General features: G+C 36.9%; 1 protein-coding gene across 1 annotated transcript in view; it reads right to left on the reverse strand.

Moving 5' to 3' along the window:
- SOHLH2 (spermatogenesis and oogenesis specific basic helix-loop-helix 2) overlaps positions 1 to 26,948 on the reverse strand; it is a 52,205-nt gene that overhangs the window by 5,801 nt on the left and 19,456 nt on the right. Inside the window, exons 3-9 of the mRNA XM_047723167.1 lie at positions 26,824 to 26,885; positions 26,639 to 26,743; positions 24,881 to 24,980; positions 22,714 to 22,824; positions 3,168 to 3,315; positions 2,929 to 3,020; positions 2,085 to 2,206 (exon numbers count right to left, since the gene is read on the reverse strand). Of these exons, the coding sequence (XP_047579123.1) occupies positions 2,085 to 2,206; positions 2,929 to 3,020; positions 3,168 to 3,315; positions 22,714 to 22,824; positions 24,881 to 24,980; positions 26,639 to 26,743; positions 26,824 to 26,885 (740 nt within the window). The remainder of the gene's footprint in view (positions 1 to 2,084; positions 2,207 to 2,928; positions 3,021 to 3,167; positions 3,316 to 22,713; positions 22,825 to 24,880; positions 24,981 to 26,638; positions 26,744 to 26,823; positions 26,886 to 26,948) is intronic.

Below are 26,948 nucleotides of genomic sequence, written 5' to 3' on the forward strand. Positions count from 1 at the left end.
TTTGTTTCAGAAGAAATACTCATCTGATGAAGGTTTCTTGAGTACTAGCTGCAGGCTGGTCAGTGTTCTAGGTACTAGAAATACAGCAAATGGGCGCCTGGGTGGCTCAGTGGGTTAAGATCAGGTCATGATCTCAGGGTCCTGGGATCGAGCCCCACATCAGGCTCTCTGCTCAGTGGGGAGTCTGCTTCTCCCTCTCCCTACCTCTCTGCCTACTTGTGATCTCTCTCTGTCAAATAAATAGATTTAAAAAAAAGAAGAAAAAATACAGCAATGAACAAAAGAAGCAAAAACAATTCCCTGCCTTCATGGAGTTGATATCTCTTCTTAGGGAGAAGACAGGCTATGAGAACAAATCCAAATAAAGAATATTAGCAGGAAATAAGTGCTATGAAAAAAATATAGTAGCGAAAGTGGATAATCAGTCGCATGCATTATATGATGCTGGAAAGTACGCAGTTTTGATTGAGCAGTTGAGACTCACTGAGAAGGTGACATTTAAGCAATTTAAGCAAAGATGTGAAGGAGGAAAAAGGTTGATATGTTAAATGCTCAGTACATAGTTAGTACTCAATTAGTGTGAGTACTTCCCTTTCCTTTAGATTCTATTCATGTAGTAAAGTCACCAATGTGCTTCTCATCTATCAGAAAGACGAGCTTTTTACTGGACAGTCACATGCAAAAGAAGGAAACTGGATGCCTATCTTACACCATACACAAAAATTAATTTAAAATAATTAAAGACTTAAACATAAAACCAGAAACCATAAAACTCCTAGAAAAAAATGGTAAGCTCCTTGATGTCGGTCTTGGAAATGATATTTGCAAGTCATATATCTGAAAAGGGGTTAATATCCAAAATATATGAAGAACTACTATAAGTCAATAGCAAAGAAACAAACTGATTCAAACATGGGCAGAGGATCAAAATAGGCATTTTTCCTAAGAAGACATACAAATGGCCAATGGGTACATGAAAAGATGCCCAACATCATTACTCACCAGAGAAATATAAATCAAAACCACAAGATATTATCTCACACCCATTAGAATGGCTATCATCAAAAAGACAAGAAATAATCAGTGTTGGTGAGGATACGTACTTGTGCCTCTTGGTGGGAATGTAAATTGATACAGCAACTATGGAAAACAGTATGGAGGGTCCTCAAAAAAATTAAAATAATGCTACTATATGATCCAACAATCCTATCTCTGGGTATTTATCCAAAGAAAATGAAAATACTAACTCAAAAAGATATAGGCATCTCTATGTTCATTGCAGCATTACTGACAAGAGCCAGAAACAACCTAAGTATCCATTGGTGGATAAATGGATAAAGAAAATATGATAGATATAGATATATAAATACATGCACATAAAAAAGAATGAAATCTTGCCATTTATGACAATATAAGTGGACCTTGAGGGCATTATGCTTTGTGAAATCAGTCAGACAGAGAAAGACAAATACTGTATGATCTCATTTATATATAGAATCTCAAAAAACAAACAAACATGTAAATATTGAGCTCATAGATACAGAGAACAGACTGGTGGCTGGGGGGCTGGATGAAATGGGTGAAACCAGTCAAAAGGTATAAAACTTCCAGTTACAGAATACAACAGTCATGTTGATAGGGTGATTATAATTAATAATGCTATGCTGCATATTTGCTAAGAGACTAGATATTAAAAGTTATAAGAAAAAATATTGAAATCTTGTTGACAGATGTTAAGCTGACTTATTGTGGTGATCATTTCACAAGGTGTATACATAACAAATCATGCTGTATACCTGAAGCTAATATAATGTTATATGTCAATTATTCCCCAATAAAAAGAAGATGAGCTTTCTGGGAATGATGGTCAATTTTAAGTCCTATTTCTGAAATAACACCATAAAAATGCCTGTGGCCATCTTTTGTACTTCAAGCAGGTATACCAGAAGGACTCATGGTGTAATGAGTGTCTAGTGACACTCCTTTCCCTGGCTACAGCAATGAATGCAGAGGTGTGCAAGGGTGCCCAGGACACCACATAAGCCAAGGATACTACAACCACAAGGGTTTCAGGGGGAGCTCACCTCTCACAGTTTCATCCAAGGAGCCCCCTGAGGCAGGAACAGAGTACACATTCAAGCACTTATTAGTCAGGAATCTGATCCCTCTCACAGGTGAATAAGTGCTTGTCAACACACCATTTTCCCTTAAAAGGACAGGAAAAAAAGCCAAAAAACACCTTACACAATTCTCAAGGAAGACTACATGAACACTGCTGAGTTCAATTGTTTTATCATTCGTGTTCTAAATAACACAGAGCCTACACTATAAATAATTTTGGCATAAGAACAAATGGTTGAACAGGTACATGATGAGTTTAGGATGTGGAGGAATGATTTGCTTTACAGTTTTTGTTTGTTTATATATTCTAATAAATTAATATAAGAAAGCATTCATTTGGCATGTCACATTTTGTACTAGCAAATTCTTTAAAAACTCCCAACTGAACTAGGTCCAGACGGCTTCAGGGCCCATGACCTCCTGTGACGGAGGAATGCTAGAATGCATCCTGCCTCTGTCCGTCTGCCAGGCATGACCATCACTACTGATAAAGCCTTATTTTAAGATCTTGAGAATTAGAAGGGCAGAGGGAGAGGGAGAGAATCTTAAGCACATTCCACGCCCAGCATAGGGTCCCATACTGGGCTTGATCTCATAGCCCTGAGATGATGACCTGAGCTGAAATCAAGAGTTGGATGTTTAACTGATTGAGCCACCCAGGAGCCCCAAGTTCACGGATTCATAATAAATACTTGAGTTTTCGTTATGGGAGGGGGGGGGGTTCAGTGCCTGTGTACAATACTTCTAATGCTCGCATCTGAGGAAACTAACAAGCCAACTTCCAGTTCACAAGAGCCCTCATCGTACCTTTGTGCCGTGATCGTGCCTGGGAGGGATAGCTGGATGGACATCTGCTGCTTCTTACAAAACCTCCTATTGCTCTGAAGTATGTCCGTAATCTGAGAGGGAGAGAAAGTGCGCAATCTATTTAGACACAGGTATTTTTTCATATACACAAACATATACATTTCCAATTATAAGAAATAAAACTGTGGCTTTAAAGCACTGTGTGTGAGGATAAAATTCAAGGGCTTGGAGTCAAATACCTGGCCCATAATGGCTGGGGGGATTTTCTCCCGGATGTACTTCACATAATCAACTGTTGCCTCAAGAATCGAAGCCGAGTCATTCTTTCTTCCCTTTACATACGGCAACAGAGTACGCAGCTGCTCACAGCAATACTTGATTCGTTCTCTGAGCAGAGAATTGTAGTAAATAAGGAAATATCAGTCTCGTTTTCTACCTTGTACACAAGGACAAACAAGCCTTCCTCCTGGGTGTGTTTACAGAGGAACTGCCTCCCTCCCCATCTAATCTATGTTTCACAGAAATGCCATGTCCCCATAAGACAGCAGCCTCTGCCGCCCCTGGAACCACAGCTTCCTAGGGTGTCTGCCCGCACTGCTGCCAAGTACCGTGTCTGCGCTGACGGTCGCCCCGGTTCCCTTGCCCCAGGCCTGCTGCACTGTGAGGGATGACCCGGTGCAGGGCACCCTTCTGCAGAGGAGCTAGTGGCATGCTCTGCGTCAGTGCTTTTGTGATTCACACTAGAAGCCTAGCGGACAAAAACAAGTCAGGAGATACTCATGTCACTGTGACCTGGACCACATTCCCAACAGCAGATCAACTAGCATCTTGTAATTACATGTGTGTTACATGTAATTCTGTGTTCTGAGCCAAAGAAAAATCAGAAAGCTGCTTTCTTCACATGAGGTAGGTAGGAACAGAACAAATAAACCAGTATGCAAATGAGAACATCATTCAGGCTGGTATCTGCCTGATAAACTAAGTCTTTCATAGTTCTGAAGGGAAATGCACTGAAAATGTAAATCTAAGGCTTTGATCTAAGACTTTGGTAGATCACTTAACCAAAGATGTGTTCACTTAACCAACATTATTAATACCTGTTTTTTTCTAAATAGCACTCTGACATATACAGGGTCAAGTGGTGGCTCTGTCAATAACCAGCAGGAATTTTTGGCAAGTCACTAAAACTTCTGAACTTCAAAATGGCAATCAATCAATCAATCAACCAATCAATCCTTTTAAAAAAACCCAATTTGGGGAACCTGGGTAGCTCAGTCAGTTAAGCATCCAATTCTTGATTTCAATTGGGGTCATGGTCTCAGGGTTGTGGGACCAGCTCTGCATTGGGCTCCATGCTCCACAGGGAGTCTGCTAGGGGTCCTCTCTCTTCCTCTACCTCTCCCATTTGCATGGGTGTGCACATGCTCTGTCTCTCTAAAAAAAATTTCAATTTGAATGTGTAAACCTGGCGATTCACAGACCTGTACCCCTGAGGCTAATAATACATTATATGTTAATAAAAAAATTAAAAATTATAATAAATAAATAAATAAACCTAATCTGCTACCATAAGGGGAAAAAATTCAATTTGATACATAGCCTGTGAATAACTCAAATATTCTAGGTCAGTGGTGTTTTAATTGGGCTTTGAGCAGCTTGAGGGTTCTACAGAGGTGTCTCAGGGACTAGTCTAGGAAAAAATGGCAACAATTTGACAATGTGTATGAAGGGCTTTGAAATTTTCATACCCTTTGACATGGTACTTGCACTTATAAGGACCTAAAACACAGAATAAACTTTTTGTAAAATGTGCAAAATGATATCCATTATAGCAGTATATTAGTAAGATAGAAAAAAACAACATAAACACACAAAATAGAAGGATACATAGGTAAGCTATAGTATACTAACAGTTGAATATTATCTGGCAGTGGAAATGAAAAACTATAAGTCTTATTAGGGAAAAACAGAATATTTTATAGGATACAAGCATAAAATATAAGGCAGTATATAAAATATGAACATAGACATGAAATAAAATAAAAATAAAGCATAGAAAAAGACTTGAAAGTGATACCATCAAGTAATAGTTATTTCTGGATGGCTGGGTTATGGAAAATATTATTATTTCCTTTTATTTTTTATATTTCCCAAATATTTGTGCTGGTTGCAAGTCACTTTTTTACTAAAAAAATCATAGTAGATATTTTTTCCAATGTTCATCAGGAAAATGTTCAAACACACAGAAAGACTGAAAGAATTTAGGATTTTAATTCTTAAAAATTGAAAGAAGAATTTGTGTAGAGAACATGTATGTATTGCACCTACCTAGAATCTATAATGAACACAGACTGTCCTTGCTTTGTCATGTATGACTCATACCACTGGCCACGCAGCAATCCATTGTATTATACTGAAGCATTCCAAAGTAAATTGTAAACTTAAGGCACTAATGTCTTAAACATATCGTTAGTTAGAATTATTTTATTTTCAAATAAAAGTTACATGAAATACACAAGTCTTCAGGGTACCATTCTGTAAGTTTTGACAACTGCACAAAACTATGTAACAAAACCCCTAATTACCATTATCACAACTCCAGAAAGCTCCTTATGCCTCTTCCCAATCTTATCTTTCAAAAGGGGTAATAACAGTTTCTGATATTTTCCATCCCCCATGAGTTTCCCTTATCTTTGAACTTCATATAAATCAAAGCTTACAGCATGTGCCATTTTTTTTACAACCTTTTTTTTTTTTTTTTTTTTTTAAGATTTCATTCATTTACTTGACAGACAGAGATCACAAGTAGGCAGAGAGTCAGGCAAAGAGAGAAGAAGGGAAGCAGGCTCCCCACCAAGCAAAGAGCCTGATGTGGGGCTCGATCCCAGGACTCTGGGATCATGAGCTGAGCAGAAGGCAGAGGCCCTAACCCACTGAGCCACCTAGGTGCCCCTATGTTCGATTTCTTTCACTAAGCATGATAATTTTGAGATTTGTCCATGTGGCTGTTTGTTATCAGTGGTCTGTTTCTTTTTATTGAGCAGTAGTATTCCATAATATAAATACCCACAGCTTATTATCCATTCTCTCACTGATAAACACTTCAGCTACTTCTGGGTTTTGGTCATTTATGTAGAAAACTGCTAGATCATTCTGTACATCTTTGTGAATGTATGTTTTTATTTCTCTGGGAACAAATGTAGGAATAGAATTAATAGGTTAATTTTTAAATCTATAAGAAACTGGCAGAACTTTTCCCAAAATAGTACTATTGTACACTCCCATCATCAGTGTATGAGGGGTCCTGTTGTTCCAAAACCTTGACAACATTTAATATGGTCAGTAGTTTTAATTTTAGCATTTTGGTCTTTCCGAGGAGTACATGGTAGTACCTTGTGCTTTAATTTGCATTTCCGTGACAAAAAATTATGTTGAGCTTTTTTTGTTTTTGTTTTTTTTTGTTTGTTTGTTTGTTTTTGGTGCTTATTGGATTATTTCCCTTTTTGCAATGTCTGTTCAAGTATTTTATCCCTATTTTAACTGGATTGCATCTTTTTGGTCTTGAGCTTTAGGAGTTCTGTTTTCTCTGTAATACCAGAATTTTGTCAGCATACTTGTTTTGCAAATATTTTCTCCCAGTCTATGGTTTGCCTATTTATTTTCTTAGTAGTTTAGATAGCAAAAGTTTTATATTTTGATGAGTCTAATTCATCTACTCTTTCTTTTATCATTATTGCTTTTCTGTGTTTAAGGAACAGCTGCCCACCCTCAGCTTGTAAAGATATTTTCCTACACTTTCTTCTAGAACTTTCCTGTCCAATACAGTCCATTAAACTGGTTTATACAAATATAGACATTAAATAAATATAAACTAGCTAAAATTAAATAAAATTTAAAATTAACTTCCTGTTACAATAGATACATTTCAAATACCCAACAATTACATATGACTAGCAACTACTTCAGTGGACAATGACAGATACAGGACAGTCCTAACATTGCAGAAGTTCTATTAAACTGCTGTTTTAGAAGCTTTATAGTTTTAGCTTTATAGTATAGATCTGTCTATGCTCCATCTTGAATTAATTTTTATATAGTATGAGTAAGGGGTCAAGGTTCATTGTTTTTCCATTTGGATATCCAGATATTGCAACACCATTTATAGAAAAGACTTTGATTTCCCAATAAGTTTGTTCTGGTGATTTACTGAAAATCAAAAGAACACAAATGTGTGGATCCAATATTGGGATATTATATTCCATTGATCTTTTGGTCAACCTTCATGACAGTGACATGCTGGTTACTGAAGCTGTATATTGTCTTAAAGTCAGTTTCTTCCAGTTTTACTTTACTTTTTCAAGACTCTTTTATTCTAAGTCCTTTTATATTCTAGGTCTTTTTCATTTTTTTTTTCATTTTTAATCAGATTACCAATTTTTACCAAAAAAAATCCTACTGGAATTGTGATTTATATTTGAATAAAGTTGTATTTCAATTTGGTAAGAACTAACATCTTAACAATAATGATTCTTCCAATTTGTAGTTATGGTATAATGCATGACTTAGGCTTTCCTTAGTTTCTCATGGCAATATTTTGAGTGATCTATGTATAATCCTTTGTGTCTTTTGCATGTTTTCCTCTAAGTATTACAAGGCTTTTTTACTCTTTTATAAATGTAATTATTTTTAATTTTAATTTTTTTAAAGATTTATTTATTTGAGAGAGAGAGAGAGAGAGAGAGAGAGAATGCAAGTGGGGGGAGGAGCAGTAGGGATAGCAGGGGGAAAGAATCTCAAGCGGACTTCCCGCTGAGCAAGGAGCCCAGTGCAGGCTCAAATCTCATGACCCTGAGATCATGACCTGAGTCAAAACCAAGAGTCAGACACTTAACCAACTGAGCCACCCAGGTGCCCCTAATTTTCATTTTCTAATTGTTTGTTGCTTATATATAAAAATACAATTAATTTCTGTACATTATGTCTTGTAACCTTGCTATATTAATCGTTTGGTTCTAGAGGTTGTTTTGTAGGTGTCTTAGGACTTCACACATGAACAATGCTATCTATAAAAAGTTTGGTTTCGGGACGCCTGGGTGGCTCAGTTGGTTAAGCAGCTGCCTTTGGCTCAGGTCATGATCCCAGCGTCCTGGGATCGAGTCCCACATCGGGCTCCTTGCTTGGCAGGGACCCTGCTCCTCCCCCTGCCTCTGCCTGCCACTCTGTCTGCCTGTGCTCACTCTCGCTTCTCTCTCTATGACAAATAAATAAATAAAATCTTAAAAAAAAAAAAGTTTGGTTTCTTTCTAATCTGTATTTTTTTTTCTTACTGTGGATTTATTTTACTTTTTCTAGCTCCTTAAAATGGACTCTTAGGTCATTGATTTTTAGACCTTTTGTCTTTTCTAATATAAGCATTTAAAGCCATAGTGTTTTTCCATAAGCTTTGCTTTAGCTGCATCTTGCACATTTTGAAATATTCTCTTCTTACCACCATTCAGTTTGCAATATTTTCTAATTTTTTTGTGTGATAGTTTTCTTTTACCCATGGATTATTTAGGAGTACATTTTTTAACTTTCAAATATTTGAGATTTTCCTTTATATCTAATTCTTACTGATTTTTAACTTAACTTCATTGTGGTCAGCAAATATACTCCTGAATTCAACTCTTCTAAATGTATCAAAACATATTATATCCCCCAGCATATGCTTCATCTAAGTGAATGTACCATATGCCTTTGAAAATAATGTGTATTCTGCTGCAGTTGCTGTATGCAATGTTCTATAAATATCTCCTAGATCAAGGTGATTAAAAGTGTTCACAGCTTCTAAATCTTACTGATTTTTGTGTCCAGCTCTTGTATCAATTGCTGAGAGAGGGATGTAAAATCTCCGATAATGCTTACTGATATTTCTACCTTTAATGCTGTGAACTATTGTTTCAATTACATAGTCACACACTATTTGTGACTGTTACATCATTCTAATAAGCTGATTCCTTCATCATTACAAAAAGCTGCCCTTCACTTCAAGTGATACTGGTTGCCTTGAAGTCTACTTTATTTGGTATTAACATAACCAGTCTGGTCTTCTTATACATGTATTTCACAGTATATATTTTTCTATTTATTTACCTTACTGTGACTTTAAATTTATAGTAGACAACAGATAGATGGGTCTTGTTTTTTTGTTTGTTTATCCATTCTGACAATCTGTGCTATAAGTTGACTATATGTGGATAATGGCCTACTGTTTTATGATTTTTTCCCCTGTAGTTTCTTTGGCTTTTTTGTTCTTCTGTTCATCCTTATTGTCTTCTTTTTGAATCATTTTTAAAAGTCAATTTTAATTTGTTTAATGGCTTCAAAGCTGTCTTCTGCATATCTCTTTGTTGGTCTAGGGTTGTCCTAGGGATTACAATATATAACTTTTTACAGTCTATTTAGAGTTAAAATTGTATGACATCCCATAAAATACATGAATGCTGTAATCATGTAAGTACCTTTACCCGACTCATCCTTCATGCTATAGTTGTCATATGTACTACATCTATCTATATGAACAGTAGATCCCTAAACAACATGGGTTTGGACTGCATGTGTCCATTTATACACAGATTTTTTTCAGTAAATACAGGATAGTACCTTAAATGTATCTTATCCTCCTTATGACTTTATTAATATTTTCTTTTGTTTAGCTTACTTTATTATGAGAATACAGAATATATATTATATATAATATAAACCATGTGTTAATCAACTGTTCATGTTACGGGTAAGGCTTCTGGTCACCAGTACGCTATTAGTAATTAAAAGTTTTGGGGGGAGTCAAAAGTTATACACAAATTTTTGATTGCATGGCTTATCAGTGCCCCTAACCCTTGTGTTGTTTAAGAGTCAACTGTATTACCAGCCACATAATGTAATGCTGTAATTTTCACGTACAACAGTCTGAAGCATTTTATATAAATATAGAGGGAAAATGTCTGTTTTCTAATATTTATTCACATATTTATCATTTCTGATTCTATTCAGCCCTTCCTAAACATCCAAGTTTCCATTTGTTATCATTTCCATTTAGCATAAGGAATATCCTTTAGCTCTCTTACCCTGCAGGTCTGCTGGTGTCAAAATCTCCGAGTCATCTTTTTTGTGAAAGTACCTTATTTCATGATTTACTGTTAGGAAATAATACCTGATGAAGTATGTTTTACCAAAAGAAATGGTGGATATCAGATATAATAAGTATGGCTGATCTACTTCTAATTTATTAATATCTTAAAACCCAAAAGTAGGCTTCTGACAGAGCTGGAGCAGTTATGTCTGCTGCTGAGGTTTCTACCACAGATGCAAGAACAAAGTGTTCTCATACTTTCTACCTGTCTGATTGTGGCAGCCAAGCCTGAATGGGAGAATACAGAGGGGAAAAAACAAGGTAATACAGAAAAGACACAAAGAGAATTTTTGTCACTCAGAATAACCCTGTAAATAGTAAAGTTACGGTTTTTACTAAAATAAATAAATAGGGGCACCTGGATAGCTCAGTGGGTTAAAGCCTCTCCTTTGGCTCAGGTCACGATCTCAGGGTCCTGGGATTGAGCCCCTCACTGGGCTCTCTGCTCAGCAGGGAGCCTGCTTCCCTTCCTCTCTCTCTGCCTGCCTCTCTGCCTACTTGTGATCTCTGTCAAATAAATAAATAAAATTTAAAATAAATAAATAAATAAATAAATCTAAAATTTGAGCTAAAAGAAAAAAAATCCAATAGTTACAGATTAAAATGACTGAATATTATTTACCACTTCTTCAATAAATTTGTAGGGTCTGTTTCCCCTCCCCTTGAATCTCTGCTGGCCTGGGCCTGCTTTAATCAGAAGATGCCCAGTGAAGTGACTACAACAGTTCTAGGACCAGCATTTAGGAAAACGTAACTTCTACACTGGTCTCATTAAACCCTGAGCCATTAGGGAAGACATCTGTCTAGCTTGCTGGAGTGACCATGCGCGGAGGTGCTGGGACTACAGGGAAAGAGAGCAACCTATCTGTGCCCAACATCTCAACCACCCCCCACCAAGAGACTACTCATGTGGATGAAGATGGCTGGGCACTCTGGACAGGCGATTTGCCAGCTAAACACCACAGTAAACACCATGTAGAGAAGAATCACAGTATCAAGTTCTACTAAAATTGATAAATCATAAAATTGTAAGTTATGAGGAATAGGCTGTTATTTGAAGCTACCAAGTTTTAGGGCAATTTGTTACATAGCAAAAGATAACTGGAAAAATAGCTTAGACTTTGAAGCAAAATAATAAAAATGTGGGTTGATAACTTATGTAAAAGTAAAATATGTGACAACAATAACAAAAATAGAAGGTAAATAGAAAAATACTATTGTATATTAAGTGTCATAATGTCAAATCAAGGTAGGCTATGGTAAGTTAAGGGTGCATATTATAACCCTAGAGCAACATTAAATTATTAATTTTAGTTATTAAAAATAATTTTAGCTCAAAAGTCAATAGAGGAGATAAAAAGGAAAGCAAAACACACTTGGCTAATCCAAAAGAAGGCAGCCAATGAGGGGAAAAAAAGGAAAAGAAAACAGATAGAACTAGTGAAAACAAATAGAAAAATCATGGACCTGAAGTCAAACTTAATAGTAATTATATTATATGTAAATCAAATGAACATTTCAATTGGACAGCAGATATTGTCAGAATGGGCAAATTAGGATGCCTGGGTGGCTCAGTCATTAAGCGTCTGCCTTCAGCTCAGGTCATGATCCCAGGGTCCTAGGATGGAGCCCCACTTTGGGCTCCCTGCTCAGTGGGAAGCCTGCTTCTCCCTCTCCCACTCCCCCTGCTTGTGTTCCCTTTCTCACTGTGTCTCTCTCTGTCAAATAAATAAATAAAATCTTTAAAAAATTTAAAAAGATGGGCAAATTAAAAAGGAAAATAAGATTCAATTAGATGCGGTTTATAAGAGGCACTCTTTAAATATAAAGACATATTTCAGTTATAAAAAACCATGCTTTCATAAGAAAGCTATATGAATACCAATGTAGATTTTAAGATGCAGTATTAGCATAAATAACTAGAGCTTATCATTTCTTAACGATAAATGGTCAATTCATTAAGAAGAGAGGCAACTGGGGCACCTGGGTGGCTCAGTAGGTTAAGCCTCTGCCTTCAGCTCAGGTCATGATCTCAGAGTCCTGGGACTGAGCCCTGCATCTGGCTCCCTGCTCAGAAGGGAGTCTCCTGCTCCCTTTCCCGCTCCCTCCTGACCCTCCCCAACTTATGCTTCTTCTCTCTCTTTCTCTCAAATAAATAAAATCTTTAAAATAGGTAAAATAAAAAGAAGACAAGCAACTAACAACATCAAAATACATGAAGCAAAAACTGACAGAATGAATTAAAAAATAGAGCAATTTACAGTCATCACTGAAGATTTTAACTCTCAGAAAAATCAATAAGGATACAGAATGTATATGAAAAATACCACTAACCAATTCTACCTTATTAATATCTAGAACACTATTCCCCCAAGCAGCAGAATACATATTCTCCTCAGGTGCACATGGAATACTCAAGAGTGACCATACTTTGGGCCATAAAACAAAGCTCAGAAAATATCAAAAGACAGAATCCTCCAGAATATATGCTCAGGTGATAATATAATTAAATTATAAATCAATACCTGGTAAATCTCCAAACATTTGGAGATTAAATTACACACTTTTAACAATCAGTGGTCAAAGAAAAAATTACAAGGAATATGAGAAAAATATTTTGAACTAAAGGAACTAAAGGATAGTGAAAATCTGATTTATTCAAAATTTATGAGATGCAGCTAAAGCACTTATAAGAAAAAACTTTTATAAGTGGAAATTTATAGTTTTAAACACTTTTATTAGAAGAGAAAAGATGATGGGGCGCCTGGGTGGCTCAGTGGGTTAAGCTGCTGCCTTTGGCTCAGGTCATGATCCCAGGTCCTGGGTTCAAGCCCCACATCGGGCTTTCTGCTCAGCAGGGAGCCTGCTTCCTCCTCTCTCTCTGCCTGCCTCTCTGCCTACTTGTGATTTCTCTCTGTCAAATAAATAAATAAATAAAATCTTTAAAAAAAAAAAAGAAGAGAGGGACGCCTGGGTGGCTCAGTTGGTTAAGCAGCTGCCTTCAGCTCGGGTCATGATCCCAGCGTCCTGGGATCGAGTCCCACATCGGGCTCCTTGCTCATCAGGGAGCCTGCTTCTCCCTCTGCCTCTGCCTGCCATTCTGTCTGCCTGTGCTTGCTCTCTCTCCCTCTCTCTCTCTGGCAAATAAAAAAAAAAAAAAATCTTTAAAAAAAAAAATAAAAAAATAAAAAAAAAAAGAAGAGAAAAGATGGGCACCTGGTTGGTTAAATAAATTTAATTCTAGATGTTAGTTATGAAAATTTTAGATATATGAATAAAAAATGGCTTACAATAAAATTTATCACATTCTTTTTTAAAAATTTTTTTAAAGATTTTATTTATTTATTTGACAGACAGAAATCACAAGTAGGCAGAGAGGCAGGTAGAGAGAGAGGAGGAAGCAGGCTCCCCGCTGAGCAGAGAGCCCGATGTGGGGCTCGATCCCAGGGCCCCAGGATCATGACCTGAGCCGAAGGCAGAGGCTTTAACCCACTGAGCCACCCAGACGCCCTATCATACACATTCTTTTATATATATTTTGGAAACTTTTTTTTCAGTTGGTTAAGGGACTGACTTTTGATCTTGGCTCAGGTCATGATCTCAGGGTTGTGGGATTGAGCACTGTTTTGGGCTCTGCACTCACCAGGGTGTCTGCCTGAGGTTTTTCTCTCTCCCTCTTTCTCTGACCCTCCCTAACCACCCCCCACCCCCGAACTCTCTCTCTTTCTCTAAAATAAATAAATCTTTAAAAACAAAGAAGAAAAGGTTAAAATCAATTATTTCAGTTTCTACCTAAGAAAATAGAAAAAAGAGCAAAATATAGGGAAAAAAAGGAAATGACAGAGTGGAATCAAATATAAAATGGGCAAATAACACAGAAAATCAATGAATAAAAATTTGGTTCACTGAAAAAAGTCAGTAAAACTGATAAACCCCTTGTCAGACTTATCAAGAAAAAAAAGCAAGCAAGTACAAATTATCAATGCCAGAAATGAAAGAAGGAATGTCATCAGAGACCCATAGACATTAAAAGGATTATAAGACAGTATTATGAACAAAAAGTCATTCAATAAATTTAACACCTTGGGTTAAACAGACAAATTTCTTAAAAGACATAAATTAAAGCAACTGAGCAGAAAAACATAGAAAATCTAGTCCTATAATTAGTAAAGAAATTGAATTTTTAATTAAAACTTCCCAAAGAGAAAATTCCAGGCCTAGATAGTTTCACTGTTGAATTCTATAAAACCCATCAACCTTACACAACTTTCAGAAAACAGAAGAAGAAAGAAAGACTTTCTATTTCATTATATGAGGTAAGCATTTACCTGATACCAAAATTCAATAAAGACATAAGAAAATTAGAGACCAATAACCTTCATGAACACAGATATGAAAATTGTTAATGAAATATCAGCAAACCAAATCTAGCAATAAGAGAATATATCAAGACAGAGTATAGAATTTAAAAATAATCAATGTAACCAATACATTAACAGAAAAAAAAGAACATCTATAATCATCTTAATAAATAATGAAAACACACTGACGAAATTTTACATCCATTCATGATGAAAACCTGAAATAGGAATAGAAGATAACTTTGAGCTGATAAAAGGCATATATAAAAATAGAGCCTACATCATAAGAAATGGTAAAAGACTTCACACTTTCCCTGTAATATTATAAACAAGCAAGGATGCTACTTTTTTTTTTTTCCCAAAGATTTTATTTATTTATTTGACAGAGACAGACACAGCGAGAGAAGGAACACAAGCAGGGAGAATGGAAGAGGAAAAAGCAGGTTTCCCGCCCAGCAGGGAGCCGGAAGCCGGGCTTGATCTCAGGACCCTGGGATCATGACCTGAGCTGAAAGCAGCTGCTTAATGACTGAGCTACCCAGGTGCCTCAAGGATGCCACTTTCATCACAACTAATGAAAAAAAAAAAAAAAAAAAAAAACTGGTGAACCTAGCCAGGGTATTAAGGCAAGAAATAGAAATAAAAGCCACAAAGATTGGAAAAAAAGACGTCTTTATTCACAGATGACATAATTGGGTATGTGAGAAATCCACAAAAAATGACTAGAAGTGATTAACAGATAAAGCTACATCATGGGACAATAGGTCAACATACAAAATAAATTTAATTCTGATGTTAGTTATGAAAATTTTGGATATATGAATAAAAAAATCCTTAAGCAAAATTTTTAAAACTGGACAAACATTCAGAAATAAATTTAGTAAACTACAAAACGCTGTAGAAATAAAGGCCTTTAAAAATGGAGAGATGGACTGCCAGAATCAATACTGTTCAACATCAATTTTTCCCCAAACTGATCTACTGATTCAACACAATCCTAATCAATATCTTAGTAGGATTTGTTAAAAGAAGAAATTGACAAGCTTATTTTTAAATTTACATGAAAATTCAAAGGACCTTTCATATCCAAAGCAACTTGAAAATGAAGAACAGTGGGGCACCTGGGTGATTCAATAGGTTAAAACCTCTGCCTTTGGCTCAGGTCATGATCCCAGGGTCCTGGGATGGAGCCCTACATCAGGTTCTCTGCTCAGCGGGGAGCATGCTTCCCCTCTCTCTCTGCCTGTCTTTCTGCCTACTTGTGATCTCTGTCAAAAAAATAAATAAAATATTTAAAAAAAAGAAAATGAAGAACATAGTTGGAGGACTTTATCTGATTTTGAGAATAGTAAAGCTACATTAATCATTACATATAATACTAGAGGAGGAGAAGATAGATAAGCAGATCAGTGGAACAAGGAATCTAGAAATACACTGAAGTTATATGATAATTGATTTTTATGAAAGTACTAAAGCAATTCACCAAAGAATGGAAAGTTTTTTCAATAAAATTTTGAAAATCTCCATCTGAAAGAAAACAATCTCAACACTTCATCCCGTGCATAAAAATTAATTTAAGATAAATAGTCATAAAAACTAAAACTTTAAAATGTCTTATAGACAACATAAGCACATGTAATTGCAACTTGTAATTGCAACATTAGCAATGATTGCTAATACAGGATAGAGAAAATATGGTACATATTTTAAAATACTGATAAATTGGACTTCATCAAAGTTTTTTAAAAGCTTCTGCTCATCAAAAGATGTAACAGTTCACAAAAATGAACAGTAATCCACAGGCTAGAAAATATCTCAAGACATAAGCTTGACAAAGGATTTGAATCCAGAATATGAAAGAGCGCCGACAACTCAATAACAAAAACACAAGTAAGCAAAAGGTTTTTTTATGGGGCAAAAGATTTGCACAAACTTCATTAAAAAAGATACGCAAATGGCCCAAAGCACACAAAAAGCTGCTCAGTCTCATTAATCATCATGAGATGACACTGCACAACCACGAGAATGACTGAAATGGAAAAGACTAACAATACCAAATGTTGATGAGGATAGGGAGCAACTAGTACTCTCATATATTGCTGGTGAGAGTGCAAAATGGTGCTACTATTTTAGGTTTCTGCTTGGAAGTCTCCTAAAAAAAGAGAAACATACACCAAACCTGTGGTACACAACCCTATTTCTGAGAGAAATGGAAATCTAAGTTCACAAAACACACATATAAAAGAATGTTCGTGGTAGTTTTCTTCTTCTTCTTCTTTTTTTAATAAGCGCAGGACCCTGAGATCAAGAGTCACATGCTGCACTGACTGAACCAGCCAGGCTCCCCCACAGTAGCTTTATTCTTCGTAGATAAAACCCAGGGAATGAATAACAAAGGGCGGTGTACTTACACAGTGGAATGTTCCTCCACCGAAAAAAGGAACAAACCACTAAAGTACACAACAATGTTAATGAATCTTAAAACATCTGCTGGGCCGAAAGAAGCCAGACCTAACTGTACATATTGAGGGTTCCACTTACATAAAGTTCTAGAAGAAGCAAAACAAATCTATAGTGACAGAAATCAGAACAGTAGCTGCCTCCAGGGGATGGCAGAGGATAGACCAGGAAAGAGCATGAGGTTATTTATTTATTTATTTATTAAGAGATTTTTATTTATTTGACAGAAACACAGAGAGGAAACACAAGCAGAGGGAATGGGAGAAGGAGAAGAAGGCTTCCCACCTAGCTGGGAGCCTGATGTGGGGCTCGAACCCAGGACCCTGGGATCATGACCTGAGCAGAAGGCAGATGCTTAACGACTAAGCCACCCAGGTGCCCCAGCATGCGGTAATTTAAAATGCAAGTTTTATTATTATTCAGGTACGGGAAGGCCAACAGATCAGGAGATGGCTGCCATTGAAATGACAGTTTGTTACTCAGTTCCCAAGAGGAAGGGGCCACTTCACACCACACGGGGCCACATAGGAAAGCACCAGGGGCAGTTAGGAGGTAGAATGAGTCAGAAGAAAACAAGAGCAAGAGACTTTATTGTGGTTTCTGAGAGAAGGAGCAGGCAAGGTAGGTAAGCAGGCTTAGGACTGGCTAGTTTGAATCACTGCAGCAGACTCTGGGATGGAGGGTTCTCTGGATGGGTCAGTTTGTACATATGCAAGGCATGCTCACTGGCAAGTCATTTACGATCTCTGGAAACTAGCTACCTGTGGGATGGATGGGCAGTCTCCCCACAGTCAGTAAGCTCCCCGATGTCAAACCATCAATAGGACCACCTGGGTGGTTCAGTCAGTTAAGCATCTGCCTTTGGCTTGGGTCATGATCCCAGGGTCCTGGGATTGAGTCCCTCATTGGGCTCTCCAATTGGCAGGGAGTCTGCTTCTCCCTCTCTCTGCCTGCTGCTCCCCCTACTTGAGTGCTTTCTCTCTTGTTCGTTCTGTTAAATAAATGGGTAAATCTTTTTTAAAAATCAGAATAAAAAGACATGCTTAATACACAAAGAAACATTCTAATATAATGGAAATGTTGTGGTTTAGAGGAGTATATCCATTCGTCTGCCTCGTGACCAACTCTGGTGCTTCCCTACGTAGCCCTGAATGGCATGATAATACCCCCTCCTCTTGGGAACAGTGGGTAACAAACCATCTCTTTAAAACTCATCAAACCATACACTTAAACACATGTAACTTACCTCTTACAGACACTAATTTAATCTTCTAGTATTAATTAAGTATAACTCTATTCTAAATTTTCAAATATTCCTGAGACTAGAGAGTGTATTAGCAAACATTATAGATCTAGCCTTGTTCATTGCTTCTCAAATCTTTCTGGCTTTCACATCAAGATTAGGAACTTGAGATTAGGACAGGGCAGGGAAAATAGGAGACCTGTATCCTTAAGTGATAATGGATCAAAGAGATTAAAATTTCATCCTTTGAGTGAGACACAACTCAAAGTGACCTCTTGGGAGCAGAATTTCTTTCAAGTCTTATGTATTAACATATATATATATATATATATATATATATATCTCAACACATGGTCTGAGAGATGATATTTGCAATGTATATATTTGACAAAAGGCTCATATATCCAGAATATACAATGAATTTTTAAAAATCAATAAGGAAAAAAAAAAAAAAAAAAAAAAAACAGAAAAACCCAGTAGAAAGATAGACAAAAGATGAGCACTTAACCAAAGAGATTTAAAAAAAACATACACTGAAGATTTCATTGTAGGTTAACTTTATCAAATCTCCTTTATGTTAATTATACAATGATTTTTTTTTTTAAACTAAAAGAAAACAGAAAAAAAGAGTGAGGAGGAAATGGTTAGTGAAACTTTGAAGATGTTGGCTCAAAGAAACAGGGTAACAGGCTCCAGAGACTCCATATGGTCCTGCTTTTTTTCTTTTTCTTTTGTGTATGGAACAGCAATAGACAAGGACCTGTCAAAGGGCATGTTTGGTCTTTGTCATCTATCACAGTAGCCCACAGTCAGCTTGGTTAGGATCCATTCCAAATAAGTCAGGAAAGAACCAGTTCAGTCATTCTCCCCTAGTTGAGTGATTCTCAGTGGCTGTAAGGGATCTGAGGCCAAAGATCTCGTCCAAACTAAGTCCTTGGGTCTCTCCTCTGCACAAATGTGTCTCAAGCAAATGAAAACTCACAGAGGGAAGCCTTTTGGCCAGATCGGATTTGGGGCCCTCTGGAAACTTCCTGTTCTACTTTCCTTGAATTCCTCAGACTTGCTCAGTCCTGGAAAAGCCTTCCTTTGTGAGAGACCATAGCAAAGCTTCCTTTCACGTCTTTCCAAGTGAATAGACATCCCCCCAAATTTTAAACTACCATCATTTCAGATTCATGGACACACAAACAAAACCACGGCTTGGAATCACTCTGAAAAGTATACCTTAACAAGATGAAAACATATTTAATGTATTTAAAAGACATATAACAAAAGGGATTTCACCAAGAATATTAGAATGAGGTAGCCAATTTTTATTAGTCTGTTCTGATAAAGAAAACAGAATTGTTATACTTGTCTTAAAAAGAACATCCTAAATGCAAATATTCAAAACCACCAGCTGGGACCATTATCTCCTCAACCTTAGTCAAAATCGTGTTACCTTTTGATGCAAAAACACCACTGGGAGTAAGACAAGAGAAAAGCGTGTGTAAAGCAGCTGACTGGGAGAAGGAGGAAAGGAAACAGACTAGAAGCATCCATTTTAAGATTCACAGGCATCATCATAAGGGTTAAGAGGAGGAAAAGGCAAAAAATAATTAGGGATGGATTCTTTACTTTCTGGTATCTTTCAAGCAAATCTCTAAAGGGGAAGATGGGGCACTCCGGTTACAGCTTTTTGGGGGGATGGGGGGACAAAGATTTCTAGTTCTTTAAATTATGCTGCAGGGGTATACAGTTTCCAAAGCATCTTTTTAGTCTGATAGATGAGTGGTTCATCAACCATTTAGTTTTTTCATCAACCATTAAAATGAAGAAAATACAAACAACACAGAAGTTTGGAGGACCAGTAAAGGATTTTCACTGTTAGATCTCAACATGAAAAATAAAAGAGGTAGCATCTCCCAATATCCTTCCATTGCAATCATTTAGAAATATCACAAATTTAATATCACCAAATAAAATATGGAAAACAAAATCTTAGAATATAAATTCCATAATATATAGCTTTAAAAATACTGCACTGTATTTTTCTTAGTCAGTGCAGATCAGTGAAATCTATGCAGTAGCACTAGCCAGCAGACCCTACCTAAGCCTTCATTCAGCCAAAAGAGCAGCAAACATGTGAGTGAGGGTCTTTTGCACCAAACTAGCCCATCCACCAGCCTACCTCACCAAGCCCCAAACCCACCTTTCCATTGATCTTCAGCAGGAAATGGAGGCCATTTGGCAGAAATTACTCAACGTCCTTTGACTTTCTGGCCCCCATTAAAAGATTCGTCTTTATTCACATTTAGCTTTAGCTCCTTCTCTCCATTTTCAGTAGAAGAGATGTTCCACCTGGTTCTAGAATCCATAAACTTCTATCTACTTAGGGATACCAAGTCCATCACCAACCCCCCTTTTCAGCTCTAGGGGATTAATATTATTTTACATTCCTCCCACTGAGAGGTAAGGTTCTATGTACCTTCCTTTAGATCGGGATAATTCTGTGACTGTTGTGACCAACCCCATATGGAAGAAATAGAACCAAGCCTGTTTCTGGTCCCAGGCCTTAAGACAGTGGCAGCTTCCTCTGTCTGTCTCTTGGAACAGTGGAGCCCTGGGCTGCCATGTAAGAAGCCTGACAACCCTGAGACTACCATGCTGAAGAAGCTTCAACTACTAGTCCCAGTGGGCTTAGCCTTCCAACCATCCCTGCAAAGCCTTCCAGGCATAATGTCTTGGACTGTCTTGACTAGACCATCCACTAGCTGAATACCACCAGTGACTCCAGTTGACATCATAGAGGCAAATGAATTGCCCATTGAGCCCTACTCAAATTGTTAATTCATAAAACCATATATCAAGCCAACAAATTTTGGTTTCATTTTTTATACCACAGATCCACTTTTTTTTTTTTTTTTACAACACTGATAATCAGAACATGAGTATCTTTAAGACCTCTATCTCTCTTCCAGCTATTTTCTTTTGGAATATAAATATAAACATATTCAAGTCTGGCCCAATCTTATCAAAACTTCTCATTTTACTCTAGAATCCCCTTTTACATATCATATACCCTCATTTTCTCTTTTCCTTTCACTTATGCTCCCACCTTTCATTTTCCATCATTCCACAATGGTGTTTCTTCATTAACCATGCCAATGAAATTATTTTTACCAAGACCAATGATGTTTACGTTTTGCCAAATACGAATAGTTAATTACTAGTTCTCCCCTTAGTTGTTTTCTGCCATGTGATACTCTTGAACACTCATTGCCTTAGGAAACTCTTCTCCCTGGTCTCAATTCCAGTCCCTCTTGGTTTCTTGATCTTTCTTTACCCCAATTTCTTTTCTGCTTCCCATACCTTAGATTTTTTCCCAAGGTTCTTTATTCCACTTATCTCTTCTCTACATGCTTTGCAAAGTTATCGTATCCATCCCTACATCCACTGCTTTAAGTAAATGCTATCTCTGAGAGCTCTAAGTCTGTATTTCTAGCCTAGATCTTTCTCTAGAACCTAAGGGCCAACTCCTGACTAGACAGCTTTGTGTAAAAAAAAGGAGGTGTTCACACCCAACAAGCGCAAAAATCACTTCCCACTGCCAGCCTGCCATTCTACTAGACTTCCCAGGCAGTTGGTTGACCCAACATCTATTTACACCTGGCTCCTCCCACATCCATGCTTCCACTGAGTCTACCCACTTAGTATATCTGGAATGCATTTGTTCTTCCTACTCCCATTTCTAAAACCATAGTTAGGATTCATCACTTCTTTTGACAGATTCCACAGACTTCCAGATTCAACTCACTCTCTAACATCCTGCTAGTGTTCACTCCAGGTGCAAATCCTTTTTGTTTTTTTTTTTTTTTTTCCCTAGGTACAAATCTTATCACATCCCTCCCTGGTAAAAATCCTTCAGTGCCTCTCCAACAGTTTCAGATTCAAATTTGAATTCTTTAACATGATGTGCATGACCCTTACCTACTTCTTGTCTCTTACCTCTTTCCACTTGTGCCATCAGAGCCCAGTACATGGACACACTGGCAGGTTCATAAATCCACTGAACGCTCTGATACTGCCATCCTCTGCACCTGCTATTCCTGCCTCATGAAACATCCTCCCGACTTTTAAACCAAATTGTCACTTTTCATTTAAAGCTCAATTTAGCATCATTTCCTCAAGAAAGCCTTCCTGCTCCCTTGAAAGAGGTTGTCTTAAGTAACTTTCCCAGTGTGCTTACTATGTGCTCTTCTCTATCATGAAACTTATGAAAATATAACTTTCGATGTAATAGCCTACCCAGAAGTCTGTTTGAGCACCAGACTAAGACCTTGAAGGGCAAGGATTAATTTTTTTATCTGGTGCTATAATCATATTTTAGCACATATCAGATACTCACAGATATTTGCTGAATGAAAAGGAATAGAGTTGCATGTGTTTAGCTGTCAGATTTACTAGTTGCACAGAAACTTTTAACAGTACTACAAATAATTATGCGATTCATGAAGGTAATTTCTTCCTTGAAAGGAATAATACTAAAAACGGACTGTACCATAATTCACCTTCTTAGCTTTTCCTTGCTTGAATGAAGAAGAGAAATCTTTTTGTTTTTTTCAAACTCTGGCAACGGAGCCTTTAATTTAAGCCCAAAGTCATTTCTTAGAGATCCAGAGCTAGAAACAAGAGAAAATCATGTCGTAGATTTAAGAGGAAAATTGTCAGGCAATATTAAACAATAAGCACCAATACGCTAATCAAAGGTGCTTCTCTAAGTCCCTTGCTTCGTGCAAAGGTGCAGAAAATACCAAAGCACTTTACCTTATATATTTGGTGCAGAATATTTTATTTCAGGGACTAAAGAATTTATGATCAAGATCATCATAAGTCCAATGACTAAATCAAAGTTCTAAAATATACAGATAAAGAATAACAGAGACAAGCAGGATTAAAATATTCTGACTTCACTGATTATGACTACCAAAAATTATATGACTGTATCGAAAGGTGTATTATAGGAAAACAACACGAAGGATTAAAGGGCCACAGTACACCATTCCAACTTGATTAGCAGAGGTCAAGTTCCTTCCATTTAGAAATCTTCTGGTTCTACCATTTCTCTAAAACTCCTCCAAGCATTTTGATTAATTCTTTTTAAAAATATTTCCCTAAGAGAGTTGCCTGGGTGGCTCAGTTGTTAAGCGTCTGCCTTCAGCTCAGGTCATGATCCCAGGAGGTCATGATCCCAGGGTCCTGGGATCAAGCCCAGCATCAGGCTTCCTGCTTCTCCTTCTCCCACTCCCCCTGCTTGTGTTCCCTCTCTCACTGTATCTCTCTCTGTTAAATAAATAGATAAAATCTTTAAATATAAGGGCGCCTGGGTGGCTCAGTGGGTTAAAGCCTCTGCCTTCGGCTCAGGGCATGATCCCAGGATCCGGTGATCGAGCCCTGCATCAGGTTCCCTGCTCAATGGGGAGCCTGCTTCCCTTCCTCTCTCTCTGTCTGCCTCTCTACCAGCCTATGATCTTTGTCTGCCAAATAAATAAATAAAATCTTAAGGAAAAAATATATATATTTACTTAAGAAACTTATAAACTAATACTATTTCTTCTATCCCAAGGGACATAGCTTGATTTGAAAATTTACTTTCATTTGTAGTGGTAGAATTCTGAGGAAAAACAAAGATTTAAGACAAGGGGGCTTATAAAAGAAGTTATAAGTAATTCAAGAAAATCCCTAAGCCTTTCAAAACCCTTCCCAACCTCATATCCCAAAAAAGGTATAATATAATAAATTTCTTTCAGGTTAAAATCAAGAAACCTGTTGCTATCTCTGCATCATTTAAGTCAGCACATCTCGGTTTACCCTCACTTATTAGTTGCCAAGTCTTTTCCTTGTTTCAAATAATAGATGGTCACATTTCTACAAATAGTTGATGGTCACATTCTACAAATTCCGGAAGTGACTGACTCAAAATTCTCACCATCATCATCCATGTCCTCAGCAGCTATGTTAATTCCTTGCAACCCTATGTGCTATTTAAAATCTCCTTGGAAATCAGCTTAAAGTGAATGAAAGAAATTCATAAAAATCGAATTTTTTATAAGCAGATAATTCTAGCATTGGAAAGGTCTCACCCCAGTTCAACTGCTTGTCCAATGCAGATTTGAATACCAGTTCTAATATCTTGGGGTGGGAGAAGTGGGGACAGAGACCTTTTAAAGTATTGTTTTCAATAATTGGGGAGATAAATTCAGGAGTTCAAAAAAAGACATCAGGGAGAAGCTTAGTGTTAGATGGTAACATCTGAGGCTGCTCTTGTCTGATTAAATACTGAGGTTATATGTAAAGTTTTTGTTTGAAGATGATTGTACTATTCCTAAAAAGTCTGAATATCACTGCTATTATTTAACCTTAATGAACAATAACCAGACTCTAACACATCCAGTGTTGGGGAACTTACTACTTCGCAGTTCACTTTGGTTGGCTGTGGTCAACCATGATTGCTACGAAGCACTTCCTTATATTGAAGTGAATCCCCCTGCCATATATACATACAGTCCCAGCTCAGGACTCTGAGAAATACAGAAAACGGCCCATCCCCCTTCTATCACACAACCTCTTCTTCCTTTTGCATCACCCCTAGCACACGAACTAGTATTCCACAATCAGTAAGTTCTCCAGAAGTTATACAGGAAACATTGTTATTATGAAAAATTAAAAAACACTAACCAAGCAAATAGATCAGTAGAAAAATATCCCAATTGTTCACTGCAGGACTTCTGCAGGGGCAATCCTGGTTCTTCAGGCTTTACAGAATATTCAATCTTAGCTGAAAGTTTTAAAGAGGGGACAATTTTAATTCTAAAAATCACTGGTGGGGACAATGTTGATCATACATACAAGTCCTCATCAAAAAGCAGTTGCCACTTTTTATTCAATAGATTTTAAAAAGCAATATTTTTTTTTAAATAGAAAGCAATTTGGATTTTAGTCTATAAAGCATGAAACCACCCTGGTTAGAACACAAAACGAAAATATACATTCCATTCACTCCAGGACATCCTCTTTCAACCAGATTCTAATAACTTAGTGATAGATGTGCTTAAAACACACTCAACTGAGTTTATTTATTAAGTTCTTATTTATAGGTAAATGTCAGAGAAAGAAAATATGTTTGAGTCTACAGTAAGCAGCTGTATTGTCAAAATATGACATCTGATGTTTTCTTTTTCTTTCTTTCTTTCTTTCTTTCTTTCTTTCTTTCTTTCTTTCTTTCTTTCTTTCTTTTTTTGCAGCTGCTCATTCTCAGAGTAAAGATGAGATGACCAGAAGCAGACGTGGTTATGACCAATAGGGAGGGTGCTGGACAGGTGGTGATGAGCAGCTGCTCTATTTCCACTGAGAGCAGAAGAGGTTGCAAAGAGGATTTGGGTCACCAGTTAGCCATTTTCAGGAAGAACTCTGAGGCTGCAGAGACTGGGAGCCATTGGAATGTTACAGAACAGGCTCACTAATCTTCCCTGAATGTTAGAAAGAAAAAAAGGGAGGGAGGTAGGGAGGGAGGGAGGAAGAAAGGAGGAAGGAAGGAAGGAAGGAAGGAAGGAGGAAGGAAGGAAGGAAGGAAGGAAGGAAGGAAGGAAGGAAGGAGGAAGGAAGGAAGGATTTACTGAGTCCTACACCATCTGGAGCAGGAGTTTACACAGGATAATCCTGAAAGTGTTTTTCAGGCCCATTTTAAGAAATACATCATCTTAATTTAAAAAAAAATCCTACCTAGTATCCCAGGACTAGGAAAACCATAGTCATTGAACAACAATGACACCAGTAGAATTTAATTTCAGAAATTGGAGTCTGTCCTTTTAGAAGCAAATTAAATTTTATCAGCTTAAGTGTTTAGATGCTGGTGATACACATAATACAATGTAGGTGAAGAGAAATGAGAGGTCTAATTGAAGCACTGAAGCTAATTATCTGTATTTAAAATTCTAAAACAGAAAGGATAACCACCCTATTAACTTAAAGAAATAAACTAATCTATGAGCGAGTGTTTTGCAAAGAAGAAAGTGTGATACAATTCAAGATTAGTGGCCTTGGCTTTTAGACACTCATACAATGATATGATTAATTCCATTTTAAAGAGTAAGAAATGATGGTAGCAACTAGGGCACTAAAAAGAAAAACCCTGTGCCTGCCACAGCACTGTGTTTGCCCTTGGGCAACACATTTTCAACTTTGGAAGATGTAAATTTTTTCTTCACAGGTAGAAAACATATGTTTCCTTTTATTTTATTTACACATCTTCCCTTTAGACTATGATTAATAGGGATTGCATGTGCTTTATAGTAAATAGTATATCCTTAGCAGTAAATAGTTAATCCTTAGCAAATAAAAAGCGTAAGTGGAAAACCAACTTGAAAATGTTTAAGTGTAGCTTTTGTAGATCTAATTAGGAATTTTCAAACCTTTGGATATTTAGTTTTCACTCACCAGTATTTGAGAAATAGGTTTTCCAGTACTTTACCACAATACTCATTTTCTCGATGGTCATTGGTTCATTTAGAGTAATGTCAGCTCCGTGCCCTGAAACACAACCTAAGAGTTTTTGTTTTAAATATTGACCTTATGATTTCTATTTGAAGAAAAAACAAACATTATGTCCAGCAGGCACATACCTTTAAAATTCTCAGGGGTGATAAAAACAAACAGCAAATGTGTATTTTTCTTCTTGCCAAATCTGAGGGAAAAAATGTCAACATGAACCAAAATCATCATTTAAAAAATTGGGATTCAGGGGGCG

The sequence above is a fragment of the Lutra lutra genome, chromosome 3 (assembly GCF_902655055.1).
Source record: "Lutra lutra chromosome 3, mLutLut1.2, whole genome shotgun sequence".
NCBI classification, from domain to species: Eukaryota; Metazoa; Chordata; class Mammalia; order Carnivora; family Mustelidae; genus Lutra; species Lutra lutra.